Genomic DNA, 19,178 nt, shown 5'->3' with positions numbered 1-19,178 from the left:
AGATTAGTATAATGGTTGTTTATTATTTACTGTCTTTATAACTGTGCGTTTTTTTAACTTTTATTTCAAGTAAAGGAGTCTGTTTCTTTCAATTAAAGGACTTTATTCTGGCTGTGTTTTTGTTTACAATATAACTTTGGGGTTAGTAATGGTGGTGTCTTATAGATGCCTCTACATTACTAATCTGTGGACTTGATGTCAGCGCCATAAAACAGCTGACATCAACCCCACAACCATTAGCTTACTTGTCACTTCAGCAGCCAAAGTGACTCAATTGGTGGATTTAGACTGGGAGGTGCAATATCCATGGCCCCTTTCCAGCCTGAGTATACCAGCCCCCAGCTGTCTGCTTTAACTTGGCTGGTTGTCAAAAATGTAGGGGGACCCCACAACTTTTTTTAACCCCTTTCCAACCTTAGACGTGTAGTTACGTCTAAGGTTGCTTCCCCCTGTTTGCTGCGGGCTCCAGCAATGAGCCCGCAACTTTTCCGGCACATGTCAGCTGATTTCAATCTCCGACAGCGGCATTTAACATGTTTGGGTGGGAAGCGCATAACTAATCCTGCCCATCGGCACCCGTGTCACATGACATGGGTTGGCATGACAACCCTGAGTCTGCAGGAGACCCCTGTGGTTGTTATTACCAGATAGCTATGAGCGCCGCCCAGTGGTCGGTGCTCATAGCAAGCGAGCATTTCTCCTACACAGATCAGGTCTGACGCTGACGCTATGACGCTGATAACATGCTAAGTGGGCTGACTAGTCTGGGGACACTAACACCCCATCGACTACTCAAATATCTCATTTACATATTATAAATGGACTTTAGAAATACTTTTTCTAATGATCTGTTTATGTGTGTAATGTAATAAAGAGACTGTTTGGCAGGGTATTTAGTTATACAGACACTAATGCTGGTGGTTCTGGGGGCATGGGGGACCTGACAGATTCCCTTTAAACCTGGAACTCCATTTGCGGACACAAGTTTCGGGGTGTTTGACGCTCCTCAGTGCAGAGCAGGAGATCTGGTTTGGGTAGATGAGGGGCCTCCGACTGGAGGTCTAAGTGGTACTTTACTTTAGTCCCTGACTCCAGGTAGCCTCCTGTTTTCTGTTTTCCCTACACTTGTTGTTTAACCCTGTGCAATAAATATGCACTAAGTAGTAAAGATTAATGTGATTTTAATCAATGTCTGGCATCAATTTATGGCTCTGTTTTCGTTTTAAAACTAGGTGTTTGTTTATAGACTTATTCCTATGGTTGTTTAAAGGATTGTTTATAAGCTTAGAGTGAGTATATCTGGCATGTACTAATATTACTCACAGAAGCGGATCTCCTTCCAACAAATCTAGATAGGTAGAACAACCAATTAGTCCTGTAAGGAGAAGAGAAAGAAAATTAAAACATATTACCCTGTTTTTATAGTTTCTATACTTTTTGCATGTGTTTTCATTATACTAAATTTGGAACTAGATTCAATAAAAGAAGAAAAGTATATATTTTAGGTGTTGTTTACACAGCAGTTTTTTTTGTTCTTTTTTAGACAAAACTGTGAATTGATCAAAAATGAAGTATGTCCTTGATATGACCCTCACCTTTGCTTTTGACCAAAGGAAAACCCAAAAATTGGAAAGTGTGAACTATGAATCGTTAAACACTTTATTGTAACCTTATATGAGAAATTTGTTTTTACCTATTTATTATAATATCCTTTTTTATATTTTTATCTTATAAATTGGCTTAAGAATATCACTGTTTTCACTTAATGGACCATTCCTGCTGATGATTCTGCGGTTTTCAGTGACATCAAGTTGACAAAGCAGCTTCTCCTCTTCTGTTCTGTTAATGGGGTATGACTGCCGATCTCCTGCTGATTGACAGCCAGCTCCATGCTGCATAACTGTGGGGAGCCGGCTGTCAATCAGCATGACGTTGGCAGTCACGCCCTGTTGACAGAACAGCCCAGAAGAGTCAAAGCTGCTCTGTTGGCACGAATCAGTAGAATCACCAGCAAGAGAAGTCAGTGATCACTCTGAGCAACTACCTGCCTGTCACTTCTTAGCCAAATAGAAAATAAATAGTTCCGGAAAACCCGTTTAAAATATCCTGGTATACATACAGTGAAGAGCAAAAGGGTAACAATGTTTTGAACTTTTGACTTTCAGGCTCCATATCTCATTATTCACTTCTGCTTTGAACTGGAGACTGCAATCATTTTCTAGACAATCATCTTGGCTAGCTCATACATGAATTTGACTATTTAGTATATGAGTAGCTATGCAGATTCTTGTCATGTCACTGCATTGTTACTGTTTTGCTCATAAAGATCTAAATTTTAATTTTTAATATTTTGCTAGTATTTTGTAAATCCACATTTTGGCTTTCAACACTGCTTGAATTCTTCTGGTCATGCTCTCGGTCAGATTCAAACATGTATGGACCGAAATTTGATCTCAAGTCTCTTCTACACGTTCCCAAAGTTGGTGCATACTGTTCGACTCACTTGAGTATATATACAGGGTTTTTTTCTTCAATTCTACCCACAAGTGTTTTAATGGGTTAAGGTCAGGGGACTGTGTGGGCCAGTCCAGCACCTCTACTTCATTGTCATTGAACCATTTCTTTGCCAATATCGACTTATGCTTTGTTGTCTTGTTGGAACACTGTCGTCCTTTTCATACCCATACTTGAGTGTATGAAGTAACTCATCTTGTAGGATACTCACATACAGCTCAGCATTGAGACAATCATTGATCCTGGTCAAGTGTCCAATGCCTGTGGCAGTAAAACAACCTAAAATCATCAGGCTTCCTCCACCGAACTTGACATTTAATTCCATTTCTCAATCTGTTAGCCTAGTTTTCACTTGTTTCTATCAGACCATTTTCACCTCTCAGAGCTTGGAGGAGGCTTTGTTATGTTCTGGGGCTGCTTTGCTGCATCTGGCACAGGGTGTCTAGAACCTGTGCAGGGTACAATGAAATCTCAAGAGTATCAAGGGATTCTAGAGCTAAATGTGCTGCCCAGTGTCAGAAATCTTGGTCTTAGTCACAGGTCCTGGGTCTTGCAAGAAGATAATGACCAAAAACACACAGCTAAAAACACCCAAGAATGGCTAAGAGGAAAACATTGGACTATTCTTAAGTGGCCTTCTATGAGCCCTGACCTAAATCCTATTGAGCATCTTTGGAAAGAGCTGAAACCTGCCATCTGGAAAAGGCAACCTTCAAATACGAGACGTCTAGAGCAGTTTGCTCTTGAGGAGTGGGCCAAAATACCTGTCGAGAGGTGCAGAAGTCTCATTGACAGTTACAGGAATCGTTTGATTGCAGTGATTGCCTCAAATGTTGTGCAACAAAATATTAAGTTAAGGGAACCATCATTTCTGTCCAGGCCTATTTCATGAGTTTTATTTTTTTTTTTAAATATGTGGAAGCATGGTTGAAAAGCAATGTCTGACTTTCATTTGTTCATTTTCATAGATTTTTTATTTATCATTACTTTTGTCAGAGTCAAGTTATTTCTGTCACCATTGTGGGTTTTTCTGTCATTAAATGAGGGGTGCCATCAATTTTGACCACGTGTGTATATTAGCTTAGTACACTTGTGCACAGGTAGTTGCAAGAAACAGCTCTCCAGATAACTTTTAAGAATTGAGTAGTGATTTGATTCGCAGGACACAGTGTAGCCGCTATGTCAGTAATCTGTGGCCGCTGGACTCAAAGCTCTGTGACCTGTCTCCTAACTACCGGCTCTTCTTTTGATTAAAAGGCTGATCCAATGTCAAATGAGCGTCACGCCACAACAATAACATCGCGCCTGACCAGTTAATCAAAAGAGGAGCCACGGATGCCCTCCGGTAAAGAGGTGGTTTACAGCAGGGGTGTCAAACTGCATTCCTCGAGGGCTGCAAACAGGTCATGTTTTCAGGATTTCCTTGTACTGCACAGGTGATAATTTAATCACCTACACAAATAATGAGTTGGTAATTAAATTATCACCTGTGCAGTACAAGGAAATCCTGAAAACATGACCTGTTTGCAGCCCTCGAGGAATGCAGTTTGACACCCCTGGTTTACAGGACCTCCATCTATGGTCTTCATGTTATCTCCATATTGACAGGAATAATAGTGATATTGAGGGGATTATAATTTGGATTCTCAGTGTTCTCTCATCCAGTTAAAGAGTGAGCGTTTTCCCGCTGGCAATTAAACCATAATAGAGCATAAAAAATGTGTGTTAAAATAATACATAGAGAGAAAAGAAAATTACATTGTTTTTGTACATAAATGGAGTGACGAAAGAATGGGTGCAAAATCAGATATGCAAATATCACCTATCAAAAACTGGAATTCATGAGCACCAATGTTAAAAGATTTTTCATTAAGAACAAAGCCACAGTGGATGATGAAACCTCAGCAGGGGCTAATAGGGGAGCAGAAAGGATTTTTCTATATATTTACAGAAATTCTTGTACAAATGTAAAGTGCTTGTGCATAAATCAGTCTATTTGTCACAAGAAAAGTAGTGACATGTAAGGAATAAATAGTTAAATACTAATGTAGGATCACAGAGCATGATTCCAATGGATAATAAAATGAATATGGTAGATTTAATTAACGAAATACAATGCCCAAGAAAGTATCAAGAACATAATTCAAGGATAAACGATAATGCATATATGGATGATATCATTCTACGACAAATATCAAAAAAGTCTAGTACCTGTGCTCTGAATAACTATTTGCCATAATTAGTATAAGCATATAATGTGTAAAGTATTGGAGAACATATAAGATGAATTTAGAAAAGCCATACGGAGAGAGAACGCTCCACGATTACTGTGACCACTTTTTGTGTCATGTTTAAATAAATATTTATGAACATTCTTTTAACATTAATGCTCATGTGCTCAATTTGACTGGACACGCTGGCAGCCAAGGAATGGAAAGGAGTAGTTAAAACAAAAAATAAAGTTATTAAAATTGTTAATCTAACTGGAGATTCATGTTCCCCAGCCACTAGCAGCATTAATCCAATTTTATTTTTTTTTTGTTTTTTTCTGAAATGCTGCGATGTGTCAGAGAAAATATACTTTGAAAATCCATCCAGGACTATATGTTTTGGATGACTAGTCAGACGCCGGTGCCCGGCAGCCTCTCTATGCCCCACACCTCTAGATAGAGGTTTCCCTCTATACAGACACATAGGAAGAGATCTGTCAGTCTAAGGCCGGGTTCACATTGCGTCAATTGTAACGGCATCCGTTACACAACGGCACTAACGCAATGTGACGGATGCTTCAGCACACCCATTGATGGCCATTATGTAGTCCATTGCTAACGCGTGTCATAATAGGCATGCGTTAGCGATGTGCAGTAATTCTGTGACGGACCCTCGGACGCAGTCTGCAGCGTTTCCGGGTCCGTCACAGATGCTATCGCGATCCCATAGCGCGATCTTGGAAAAGGCACTAGTGTTGGTGCAGTCCGTTTAACGGATGCGTTGAACGGACTGCACCAACGGAATGTGAACCCAGCCTAAGGGAGCTGGACAGGGAGAAGCTGAGATGCATGGTCTCCGGTCGGCTCTTAAAAGTATAGTTCGAGCAGCATGAATTTCTTGCCAGATTCTCTTGACATAACAGCTTTGGTGCATTATTTCCTACACTTCTGCATTGTGCCCTTCCCCTATTATTCCTCCTTGAAATGTATAAATTAATTGACAACCAGGCGTCACCAGTTGAGGATGGGTGTCGCTATACAGTCTGACACTGACTAACCGGTGCAAACATCGACAGATCTATGACATTGTGAATATTATCATCCAGTTCTCAATTACTTGTCTATATTTATGAAAAGCAGGAAAGGAATGAAATGCTGAAAGGTTCTTGAAAACTGTGAGATTTTTGAGTACATTTCATGAAAATCTTACCAATATTAGTTACTATTGTAGTTGGAATCGGAATAGTAGTAGAAGTGCTAGTCATCCGAAAAGTAGAGGTAAAATTGGTACTAGGAGTAGTGCTGGTAAGGGCTGTGCTGGCCTTAGTAGAAAGAGTAGTAATCTGAGGTTTGTTAGAAGTCACCTTCTGTGTGGATAAACTAGGAAAGGTAAAAGAGGTGGTAGATAATCCATAATTTAGGCTCAGTATTCCATTTAGAATGGATCCAGTATACGCCTCTTGGCCCGGCATCTTCTGCACCGTAATATACCCTCCTCCATTAGAAATGATACCAACATGAATAGCAGCTAGGCATATGGGTGTGCTCTGTAGAGAAGATGAGGACAACCATTACACATATAACATAACTATAGCACATACATACATATCGAGATATTCGGCCGCATATACTGAAAGAAAACTTACCGTATTCATTAACAGTGCAGCGCTCTAAACTAGGAAGTTTCAGCCCAGCGCCCAAGACCATTCAAAAATCCTTCCAAATCACATAATCACACTAATTTAAGTGAAGTTTGCATAAACCTCACTCCATTTTCAAAGATTGTCTCAGCAAAATTGTGACTTTTAGCAAGAATGACAAAAGACATGTAAAAATGCTACCATATTTTTTTTAGGTACATTAATTTATTTTTTTCATTTTTTTTCCACAAATGATGTGTTTTACAGCTTACATTTTTGGTAGCTCTTAAGGTACCTTCACACATGACGATATTGTTAATGATATCGTTGCTATTTGTGACGTAGCAACGATATCGTTAATGAAATCGTTATGTGTGACAGCGACCAACGATCAGGCCCCTGCTGGGAGATCGTTGGTCGCTGAATAAAGTCCAGAACTTTATTTCGTCGCTGGACTCCTGCTGACATCGCTGGATCGGCGTGTGTGACACCGATCCAGCGATGTCTTCACTGGTAACCAGGGTAAACATCGGGTAACTAAGCGCAGGGCCGCGCTTAGTAACCAGATGTTTACCCTGGTTACCATGCTAAAAGTAAAAAAAAACACTAGATACTTACCTACCGCTGTCTGTCCTCCAGCGCTGTGCTCTGCTCTCCTCCTGTACTGGCTGTGAGCCGGAAAGCAGAGCGGTGACGTCACCGCTCTGCTTTCCGGCTCACAGACAGTACAGGAGGAGAGCAGAGAAGCAGAGCGCAGCGCTGGAGGACAGACAGCGGTAGGTAAGTATCTAGTGTTTGTTTTTTTTTTACTTTTAGCATGGTAACCAGGGTAAACATCGGGTTACTAAACGCGGCCCTGCGCTTAGTTACCCGATGTTTACCCTGGTTACCGGCATCGTTGGTCGCTGGAGAACGGTCTGTGTGACAGCTCTCCAGCGACCAAACAGCGACGCTGCAGCGATCCGGATCGTTGTCGGTATCGCTGCAGCGTCGCTAAGTGTGAAGGGGCCTTTATTTTTTATGCACTGTTTATAATCTTGTGATTCATAAGTTTTGAGTATCATGGACCCTCTAAGAATCACTTAATTTGTGAAAAATGGAAAGGAATTAGCCACCAAAAAATGCACAACACATAGTGTAAATGTTTTTTTTTTATCCAGGGGGAAAAAATAAAAACTATAGATGTTTACATGACAAAAAAAAAACTAATTTCTAAAATTTGCTAAGTCTACAACATGCTGCATTTGACAGGGTTATAAATGTACTGTTTTACTTACAGACAAAATCTAGCCTCGTCAGGGCCTGCTCAAGGTTTTCATGGGCCCTGGGCGAAAGAGTCCCAGTGGGCCCCTTTAACAAATACCACAATTCATAATGCACGGATACAGCAGAGAAATATAAGTATAGTACAATGCCAAATATTTCACTTACTTCTTACATTACATGAGTGATATCTATTGTGCATTCTACATTAGCTCAAAACCGAACAGTATAGTCCTCTATACAGAATAATGAGCCTCATATAATGCTCCATACAGTATAATGGGCACCACAGAGTACGCCATACAGAATGATGAGTCGCATATATTGCTCCATATGGAATTGACCCCATATAATGCTCCATACAGTATAGTGAGCCACATATAATTCTCCATAGAGTATATGATGGGCCCCATCTATTGCTCCATATATAGTGGGCCTCTTATAATGCTCCATACAGTATATGATCGGCCCAATACAGTATACTGAGTCCCATATATTGCTCCATACAGAATGGGCCCCATATGATGCTCCATACAGAATGGGCCCCATATAATATTCCTTACAGAATGAGTCCCATATAATGCTCCAAAAATAATTGGCCCCATAAGATGCTCCATGTATAATGGGCCCCATATAATGCTCCATATATAATTGGCCATATAAAATGCTCCATATTGAATTGGCCACATAAGATGCTCCATATTAAATTGGCCCCATATAATGCTCCCTATAGAATTGGCTTGATAAGATGCTCCATATAGAATTAGCCCCATACAGTGCTCCATATATGGGCCCCTTCTGATGGTCCCCATATATTGCTCCAAATATTTAAAAAAAAAAATGAAATACTCACCTCTTGTCGCTTGCCACTGCTCTGCTCTGGACTCCTCACCGTCGGCATCTTCCTGCTCTCTGTGCTGCGACTGCTCAGGCAGAGGGCGCGCACTGGTGACGTCATCGCGCCCTCTGACCTGAACATCACAGAGGATGGAAGACGCTGCAGCGCTGGTACCGGGAGAGGTAAGTATCGCAAGTGCCGGGGCCCGGAGCAGGCGCGCCAGTGTCCCCGACGGCGAGTGGGCCCCCTGCCTGCTCAGGGCCCCGGCACTTGCCCGGGTGTGCCGGGTGCTGATGTCGGCCCTGAGCCTTGGTATTGTTTCTTAAAAGGTTGCTTGTGAAGGCATCTTAAAGGGAATCTGTGTTATGGCTGGCAATCAGGCAACACAGCGTGCAGTAATCAGCGCACATACAGAGATCTGGCAATAACCAAAAAACAATAGGACGAGCTCTGAGACGTGGAATCTCTGTAGACTGCAGTACCTGATCTATCCTCACACAACTATAAGCAGCAGTGGATTGCGCCTATCACTACCTATGCAACTCGGCACTGCCTGAGGAGCTGACTAGCCTGAAGATAGAAATACAAGCCTGACTTACCTCAGAGAAATACCCCAAAGGAATAGGCAGCCCCCCACATATAATGACTGTTAGCAAGATGAAAAGACAAACGTAGGAATGAAATAGATTCAGCAAAGTGAGGCCCGATATTCTAGACAGAGCGAGGATAGCAAAGAGAACTATGCAGTCTACAAAAAACCCTAAAACGAAAACCACGCAAAGGGGCAAAAAGACCCACCGTGCCGAACTAACAGCACGGCGGTGCACCCCTTTGCTTCTCAGAGCTTCCAGCAAAAGTTAATAGCAAGCTGGACAGAAAAAACAGAAAACAAACTAGAAGCACTTATCTAGCAGAGCAGCAGGCCCAAGGAAAGATGCAGTAGCTCAGATCCAACACTGGAACATTGACAAGGAGCAAGGAAGACAGACTCAGGTGGAGCTAAATAGCAAGGCAGCCAAAGAGCTCACCAAAACACCTGAGGGAGGAAGCCCAGAGACTGCAATACCACTTGTGACCACAGAAGTGAACTCAGCCACAGAATTCACAACAATCTGTTAGTAGGATCAACCCTCCTAAGCCGTTTATAAGGGCATGTAGGTCATTGGAGGTTGAATAAAATGACACCTTAATATTTTTGATCTGATGTCTCATTCCAGAGATATCCATATTTTACTTATTTGTAAATGAGCTGTTAAGATCTATGGGTCGGACATAGATCTCCCTGAGAATCTGCCTTGAGGGCTAATTTTAGGTGAAAGGGGATGTTACCAGTGTGAGACATGTAACTGACACAGAACAGTAGAACTGAACTATGTCTCGAACAAACACATTTGCTGCAGCATTTACAGCTCTGCTGTATTGCAACAATATTGAAGCTCTGCCTGTGAGAAGGAAGCTAAAGAACTGAGAGGAATCTGCATATGTGTCAGTTATATTCACACACAGCTCGGCAGTGAGTTCAGGAAAGCAGAACGTGGCTATTTCACAACACATTGGTAACGCCTGCTTCATTAAAAATAATCTCTGGAGGCAGATTCTATAGGACTGAACAGCTCTTTTACATATAACAAAAATGTGGATTTCTCTGGATTAAAACATCATATCGCAGATATCAAGGTATCATTGCATTCAGCTTCCTATGTCCTACATGCCCATATAAATGGCTTAAGAGGGTTGATCCTACTGACAGATTCCCTTTAAGGAATCTTTTATTTAGTTACAAAATCCTTTCAAGACAACCACCTATCATAAAGTAGCTAATTGATCTAAAAGGGTTCTGGTTGAATAAAGTCCTGTGATGGTCAGCTGTTGTAGCTGATGTAGTGTGTAAAGTCATACACTGCATAGTCCTCCATACTGTGCACTGCTCTGTGTATTCTTGCTAATATAAATGTCATGGTTCCCCCCCTCTGGAACAGCTCAGCCATCCAATCTGGTAGAGGGGCGTGCTGAAGCTGTCAGTACTTTGATTGACAGCTCAGTCATGCACTCTGGTGCAGGGGAGTGCTGATTGACAGCCCAGGTGTCCAATCTGAGACTGGGAGGTGCTGGCTGTCTCCAGGTGTTCTCTTTCCCAAGAGATTACCAAGCTACTTAACTGAGCTGTGTCTCCCAGACCTCTGCCAGATGTATATTCAGCTACTGTGTGGTTTGTCTCTCTGTGCCTTGTGTTCTGTTTATAGATATTTTGTTGCCTGACCTTGGACCTTGTTCTGACCATCCCTGTTTAACCCCTTCTGCTCTGATCCACTATCCTCCTGGTATTCTGATTTCAGGACGTTACCTGACTGTACTCTTGTCTCTTCCCTCTGTTTATGACGTTGCCTCTTGACCTCTGACATTGGACTCCTTGATTATACTGATTCACGGCTTGGCCATGAGAATTGACTCAACGTCACAATAAACATCTGTGATGACTATATGGTGTTCTAATCAGATTTGATATAATATAATTTCAGCTTAGATGCACAAAAGGAGAAAAAGTGGGTTGAAGAGTGAATCAACAGATGTGATTTCTGAAATGAAATTGAACGGAGTCAAGCTGCTTGCAGTGTATTGTAATTCATGCATGATGCAGTAGAAAAATTGAAAAAATTTAATTAAAACTAATTAAACCAATTGCACATTTTTTTTTCATCACACATAATAAACACAATAAGCTTCTTTAGAGCTATGTTCACATGTCTAGTATTCATTCATGGAAACGGATCCAGCAGCAATCCATTGACAAAAAGGATGTGCACACAGATTGTCCGGTTTAAAAAAAGTTTGCATCTCGGCTTCAGGAAAATGGCCGCCGCAATCTCCATCTGCGCTCGCGCGGCATCCTGCGGCCATTTTCCTGAAGCCCCGTGCAGCAGAGCACTCCATCTGCGCATGCGCGGCCTCAGGAAGATGGCCGCCCCCACCGATGACAAGGGTAATAGCGCAGATCGCGCGCTTTTTCTTCACCTGCGCGCAGTGGATTCGGCACTTGGACATGTGCACACCACTACGCCACCAACGGAAAGCTGGGGAAGAAACAGCGATGTCACCACGCCCACCTGACCTGACCAGCCTGATTGACAGGCGAAAACGGCGACTTGGGTAATGTATTTCGCAGTATAGGTGGGGAATCAGGGTACACTACATACACTATTGTAACGCACAGCGCAGGCCCTATTTAACAGTATTTTTATCTCAATCTGAAAAAACGGGGTGACAGGTTCCCTTTAACCTAATTTGCTTATTGATTTAATCACTGATTTCTCAGGAAGGGAGCAATAGACTGTCTGGGTAAAGGTATTGCTGGACTTGTCTTTGAAAGAGATACACGCACATATAAATAGTTTGTGAGATGAAATCCTGCTGACAGATTCCCTTTAAGGGTATGTGCACACGTTGCAGATTTTGCAGCGGATTCGCAGCAGTTTTCCCTGAGTTTACAGTACCATGTTAACCTACGGAAAACAAAATCCGCAGTGCACATGCTGCGGAAAAAAACGCGCGGAAACGTAGTGTTGTTTATTCCGCAGCATGTCAATTCTTTGTGCGGATTCCGCAGCGGTTTACATCTGCTCCATAATAGGAGCCTGCAGGTGTAAAACCGCAGGTGGAATCTGCATAAAATTAGCAAAAAAAATCCCAGTAAATCCGCAGTAATTCCGCAGGTAATCCGCAGTGCGGTTTACCTGCGGATTTACCAAAATCAGTCTGGAAAAATCCGCACCACTTTCCGCAACGTGTGCACGTGGCCTAAAGGGGTTGTCCGGTCCAAATCGATAAGTCTGCAGTCAGTCTTTGTGACTGCAGATTTATGAATCCCTCTCTTTTTATCGATACATTGCAGTTATGTTAGATGAGAAATTGTAAATGTCCTGTAAAAGATTAATAGCTGCTGAGCAAAAAAAATGGATTGCTTACGGACAGCACACGGATGACCAGTGAAAAAAAAAATCTTACCATTTTTCTGATTGAGAATGGGGCCAAATATTTTTATACTCTCTTGTGACCCACCCCAGTCTTGTGACCCACCCCAGCCTTGGGCTGGGAATCACATGATGTAATGGATTAAGGGAAGACAAAATTATAATGGAGAAATATACATTGTTTTACCTCGGTATAGATGTTTGTTCCCCATACAGAAAGATTTTTGCTCATACATCCAGCTGGACAATAAACACTACAAGATAAAAGGAGTATAGTAATATTAATTAAAATAAAATATAAAATTGAATTCTATTAAAGGGACACTGTCACCTGGATTTGGAGGGAACAATCTTCAGCCATGGAGGCGGGGTTTTGGGGTTTTTGATTCATCCTTTCCTTACCCGCTGGCTGCATGCTGGCTGCAATATTGGATTGAAGTTCATTATCTGTCCTCCGTAGTACACGCCTGCACGAGGCAGTCTTGCCTTGTGCAGGCATGTACTACGGAGGACAGAGAATGAACTTCAATCCAATATTGCAGCCAGCATGCAGCCAGCGGGTAAGGAAAGGGTGAATCAAACACCCCAAAACCCCGCCTCCATGGCTGAAGATTGTTCCCTCCAAATTCAGGTGACAGTGTCCCTTTAACCCCTTCATGACCCAGCCTATTTTGACCTTAAAGACCTTGCCGTTTTTTGCAATTCTGACCAGTGTCCCTTTATGAGGTAATAACTCAGGAACGCTTCAACGGATCCTAGCGGTTCTGAGATTGTTTTTTCGTGACATATTGGGCTTCATGTTAGTGGTTAATTTAGGTCAATAAATTCTGCGTTTATTTGTGATAAAAACGGAAATTTGGCGAAAATTTTGAAAATTTCGCAATTTTCACATTTTGAATTTTTATTCTGTTAAACCAGAGAGATATGTGACACAAAATAGTTAATAAATAACATTTCCCACATGTTTACTTTACATCAGCACAATTTTGGAAACAAAATTTTTTTTTGTTAGGAAGTTATAAGGGTTAAAATTTGACCAGCGATTTCTCATTTTTACAACGAAATTTACAAAACCATTTTTTTTAGGGACCACCTCACATTTGAAGTCAGTTTGAGGGGTCTATATGGCTGAAAATACCCAAAAGTGACACCATTCTAAAAACTGCACCCCTCAAGGTACTCAAAACCACATTCAAGAAGTTTATTAACCCTTCAGGTGCTTCACAGCAGCAGAAGCAACATGGAAGGAAAAAATGAACATTTAACTTTTTAGTCACAAAAATTATCTTTTAGTAACATTTTTCTTATTTTCCCAATGGTAAAAGGAGAAACTGAACCACGAAAGTTGTTGTCCAATTTGTCCTGAGTACGCTGATACCTCATATGTGGGGGTAAACCACTGTTTGGGCGCACGGCAGGGCTTGGAAGGGAAGGAGCGCCATTTGACTTTTTGAATCAAAAATTGGCTCCACTCTTTAGCGGACACCATGTCACGTTTGGAGAGCCCCCGTGTGCCTAAAAATTGGAGCTCCCCCACAAGTGACCCCATTTTGGAAACTAGACGCCCCAAGGAACTTATCTAGATGCATAGTGAGCACTTTGAACCCCCAGGTGCTTCACAAATTGATCCGTAAAAATGAAAAAGTACTTTTTTTTCACAAAAAAATTCTTTTAGCCTCAATTTTTTCATTTTCACATGGGCAACAGGATAAAATGGATCCTAAAATGTGTTGGGCAATTTCTCCTGAGTACGCCGATACCTCATATGTGGGGGTAAACCACTGTTTGGGCACATGGTAAGGCTCGGAAGGGAAGGAGCGCCATTTGACTTTTTGAATGAAAAATTATTTCCATCGTTAGCGGACACCATGTTGCGTTTGGAGAGCTCCTGTGTGCCTAAACATTGGCGCTCCCCCACAAGTGACCCCATTTTGGAAACTAGACGCCCCAAGGAACTTATCTAGATGCATAGTGAGCACTTTGAACCCCCAGGTGCTTCACAAATTGATCCGTAAAAATGAAAAAGTACTTTTTTTTCACAAAAAAATTCTTTTAGCCTCAATTTTTTCATTTTCACATGGGCAACAGGATAAAATGGATCCTAAAATGTGTTGGGCAATTTCTCCCGAGTACGCCGATACCTCATATGTGGGGGTAAACCACTGTTTGGGCACACGGCAGGGCTCGGAAGGGAAGGCGCGCCATTTGACTTTTTGAATGGAAAATTAGCTCCAATTGTTAGCGGACACCATGTCGCATTTGGAGAGCCCCTGTGTGCCTATGCATTGGAGCTCCCCCACAAGTGACCCCATTTTGGAAACTAGACCCCCCAAGGAACTTATCTAGATGCATATTGAGCACTTTAAACCCCCAGGTGCTTCACAGAAGTTTATAACGCAGAGCCATGAAAATAAAAAATAATTTTTCTTTCCTCAAAAATGATTTTTTAGCCTGGAATTTCCTATTTTGCCAAGGATAATAGGAGAAATTGGACCCCAAATATTGTTGTTCAGTTTGTCCTGAGTACGCTGATACCCCATATGTGGGGGTAAACCACTGTTTGGGCGCACGGCAGGGCTTGGAAGGGATGGCACGCCATTTGGCTTTTTAAATGGAAAATTAGCTCCAATCATTAGCGGACACCATGTCACGTTTGGAGAGCCCCTGTGTGCCTAAACATTGGAGATCCCCCAGAAATGACCCCATTTTGGAAACTAGACCCCCAAAGGAACTAATCTAGATGTGTGGTGAGGACTTTGAACCCCCAAGTGCTTCACAGAAGTTTATAACGCAGAGCCACGAAAAAAAAAAAAAAATTATTTTCTCAAAAATGATCTTTTAGCCTGCAATTTTTTATTTTCCCAAGGGTAACAGGAGAAATTTGACCCCAAAAGTTGTTGTCCAGTTTCTCCTGAGTGCGCTGATACCCCATATGTGGGGGTAAACCACTGTTTGGGCACATGCCGGGGCTCGGAAGTGAAGTAGTGACATTTTGAAATGCAGACTTTGATGGAATGCTCTGTGGGCGTCACGTTGCGTTTGCAGAGCCCCTGATGTGGCTTAACAGTAGAAACCCCCCACAAGTGACCCCATTTTGGAAACTAGACCCCGAAAGGAACTTATCTAGATGTGTGGTGAGCACTTTGAACCCCCAAGTGCTTCATAGAAGTTTATAATGCAGAGCCGTGAAAATAATAAATACGTTTTCTTTCCTCAAAAATAATTATTTAGCCCAGAATTTTTTAATTTTCCCAAGGGTAACAGGAGAAATTTGACCCCAATATTTGTTGTCCAGTTTCTCCTGAGTACGGTGATACCCCATATGTGGGGGTAAACTACTGTTTGGGCACATGCCGGGGCTCGGAATTGAAGTAGTGACGTTTTGAAATGCAGACTTTGATGGAATGCTCTGCGGGCGTCACGTTGCGTTTGCAGAGCCCCTGATGTGCCTAAACAGTAGAAACCCCCCACAAGTGACCCCATTTTGGAAACTAGACCCCGAAAGGAACTTATCTAGATGTGTGGTGAGCACTTTGAACCCCCAAGTGCTTCATAGAAGTTTATAATGCAGAGCCGTGAAAATAATAAATACGTTTTCTTTCCTCAAAAATAATTATTTAGCCCAGAATTTTTTATTTTCCCAAGGGTTACAGGAGAAATTGGACACCAAAGTTGTTGTCCAGTTTCTCCTGAGTACGCTGATACCCCATGTGTGGGGGTAAACCACTGTTTGGGCACACGTCGGGGCTCAGAAGGGAAGTAGTGACTTTTGAAATGCAGACTTTGATGGAATGGTCTGCGGGCGTCACATTGCGTTTGCAGAGCCCCTGGTGTGCCTAAACAGTAGAAACCCCCCACAAGTGACCCCATTTTAGAAACTAGACCCCCCAAGGAACTTATCTAGATATATGGTGAGCACTTTGAACCCCCAAGTGCTTCACAGACGTTTACAACGCAGAGCCGTGAAAATAAAAAATCATTTTTCTTTCCTCAAAAATGATGTTTTAGCAAGCATTTCTTTATTTTCACAAGGGTAACAGGAGAAATTGGACCCCAGTAATTGTTGCGCAGTTTGTCCTGAGTATGCTGGTACCCCATATGTGGGGGTAAACCACTGTTTGGGTGCACGTCGGGGCTCGGAAGTGAGGGAGCACCATTTGACTTTTTGAATACAAGATTGGCTGGAATCAATGGTGGCGCCATGTTGCGTTTGGAGACCCCCTGATGTGCCTAAACAGTGGAAACCCCTCAATTCTAACTCCAACACACCCCTAACCCTTATCCCAACTGTAGCCGTAACCCTATTCACAACCCTAACCCCAACACACCCGTAACCCCAACACACCCCTAACCCTAACCACAACCCTAATTCCAACCCAACCCTAGCCCTAAGGCTATGTGCCAACGTTGCGGATTCGTATGAGATTCTTCAGCACCATTTTTGAAAAATCCGCGGGTAAAAGGCACTGCGTTTTACCTGCGGATTTACCACGGATTTCCAGTGTTTTTTGTCCGGATTTCACCTGCGGATTCCTATTGAGGAACAGGTGTAAAACGCTGCGGAATCCGCACAAAGAATTGACATGCTGCGGAAAATACAACGCAGCGTTCCCGCGCGGTATTTTCCGCACCATGGGCACAGCGGATTTGGCTTTCCATATGTTTACATGGTACTGTAAACCTGATGGAACACTGCTGCGGATCCGCAGCGGCCAATCCGCACCGTGTGCACATAGCCTAATTCTAAAGGTATGTGCACACGCTGCGGAAAACGCTGCGGATCCGCAGCAGTTTCCCATGAGTTTACAGTTCAATGCAAACCTATGGGAAACAAAAATCGCTGTACACATGCTGCGGAAAAACTGCACGGAAACGCAGCGGTTTACATTCCGCAGCATGTCACGTCTTTCTGCGGATTCCGCAGCGGTTTTACAACTGCTCAAATAGAAAATCGCTGTTGTAAAACCGCATTGAAATGCGCAGAAAAAACATGGTAAATCCGCCATAAATCCGCAGCGGTTTAGCACTGCGGATTTATCAAATCCGCAGCGGAAAAATCCGCAGAGGACCAGAATACGTGTGCACATACCGAAACCCTAACCCTAATACTAGCCCTAACCCTAGCCCTAACCCTAGCCCTAACCCTAACCCTACCCCTAACCCTACCCCTAACCCTAGCCCTACCCCTAACCCTACCCCTAACCCTACCCCTAACCCTAACCCTAACCCTACCCCTAACCCTACCCCTAACCCTAACCCTAACCCTACCCCTAACCCTAACCCTACCCCTAACCCTAACCCTAGTTCTTACCCCAACCTTAGTGGAAAAACAAAAAATATTTTTTTTATTGTCCCTACCTATGGGGGTGACAAAGGGGGGGGGTCATTTACTTTTTTTTTTATTTTGATCACTGAGATAGGTTATATCTCAGTGATCAAAATTCACTCTGGAACGAATCTGCCGGCCGGCAGATTCGGCGGGCGCACTGCACATGCGCTCGCCATTTTGGAAGATGGCGGCGCCCAGGAAAGAAGACGGACGGTCCCCGGGAGGCCAGGTAAGTATAAGGGGGGGGAGATCAGGGCACGGGGGGGGCGTCGGAGCACGGGGGGGTGGATCGGAACACGGGGGGGTGGATTGGAGCACGGAGTGGGGGATCGCTGTGCGGGCGGGTGGATCGGAGCACGGGGGGGGAATCGCTGTGCGGGGGGGGGGGATCGCTGTGCAGGGGGAGGGATCGGAGTGCGGGGGGGTTTGATTGGAGCACGGGGGGTGTGATTGGAGCACGGGGGGAGCGGGCAGGAGGACGGGGGAGCGGAGCACAGGACCGAGGGGAGCAGACCACAGATCGGGGGGCTGGGGGGGCGATCGGAGGAGTGGGGTGGGTGCACATTAGTGTGTCCAGCCATGGCCGATGATATTGCAGCATCGGCCATGGCTGGATTGTAATATTTCACCATTTTTTTAGGTGAAATATTACAAATTGCTCTGATTGGCAGTTTCACTTTCAACAGCCAATCAGAGCGATCGTAGCCACGAGGGGGTGAAGCCACCCCCCCTGGGCTAAACTACCACTCCCCCTGTCCCTGCAGATCGGGCGAAATGGGAGTTAACCCTTTCACCCGATCTGCAGGGACGCGATCTTTCCATGACGCATATGCTGCGTCATGGGTCGGAATGGCACCGACTTTCATGACGCAGCGTATGCGTCAAAGGTCGGGAAGGGGTTAAACATTGCTACCTGCTTGTGGATGCTGCAGTCCCAAAAATTACAAAGATTGTTCTATAGCAAGGGCGGGCAATTAATTTTTCAGAGAGGCAACATGAAAGACTATGACTATTGTTGAGGTCTGACCAATAGGCTGACATTAATTCTGCTCAATATTAATATTAACAAATTAATTATAATTATTTTATATTAATTGTATCACTTAATATTGAGCAGAATTAAGTATGGTGAGTATGGTGACCCCCAAAAAGCCTCCTATATACAGTATGAGCCCCCACATAGCCCCTATATATCGTATGCGCCCTCACATAGCTTCCTATATACAGCATGACCCGTCACATAGCCTCCTATATGCAACGTGAGCCCCATGTAGCCTACCTACAGTATATGCAGAGTAGTAGGGAATCTTAAAGAAAAACAGGTCTGTGAGAGCCAGAATTCTTGCTGGTTTGTAGATAATCTAATACTTATTTCATTCAATACAAATTAATTATGTACACATCACACAACATGAT

At 43.2% G+C, this 19,178-nt stretch overlaps 1 protein-coding gene across 1 annotated transcript in view; it reads right to left on the bottom strand.

The window, feature by feature from the left end:
• LOC138647487 (cysteine-rich secretory protein LCCL domain-containing 2-like) overlaps positions 1-19,178 on the bottom strand; it is a 38,926-nt gene that overhangs the window by 2,392 nt on the left and 17,356 nt on the right. Inside the window, exons 5-7 of the mRNA XM_069736506.1 lie at positions 12,621-12,687; positions 5,935-6,271; positions 1,324-1,375 (exon numbers count right to left, since the gene is read on the bottom strand). Of these exons, the coding sequence (XP_069592607.1) occupies positions 1,324-1,375; positions 5,935-6,271; positions 12,621-12,687 (456 nt within the window). The remainder of the gene's footprint in view (positions 1-1,323; positions 1,376-5,934; positions 6,272-12,620; positions 12,688-19,178) is intronic.

The sequence above is a fragment of the Ranitomeya imitator genome, chromosome 8 (assembly GCF_032444005.1).
Source record: "Ranitomeya imitator isolate aRanImi1 chromosome 8, aRanImi1.pri, whole genome shotgun sequence".
NCBI classification, from domain to species: domain Eukaryota; kingdom Metazoa; phylum Chordata; class Amphibia; order Anura; family Dendrobatidae; genus Ranitomeya; species Ranitomeya imitator.
The sequence above is the reverse complement of the archived record's forward strand: the minus strand, read 5'-3'. Positions and strand labels throughout refer to the sequence as shown.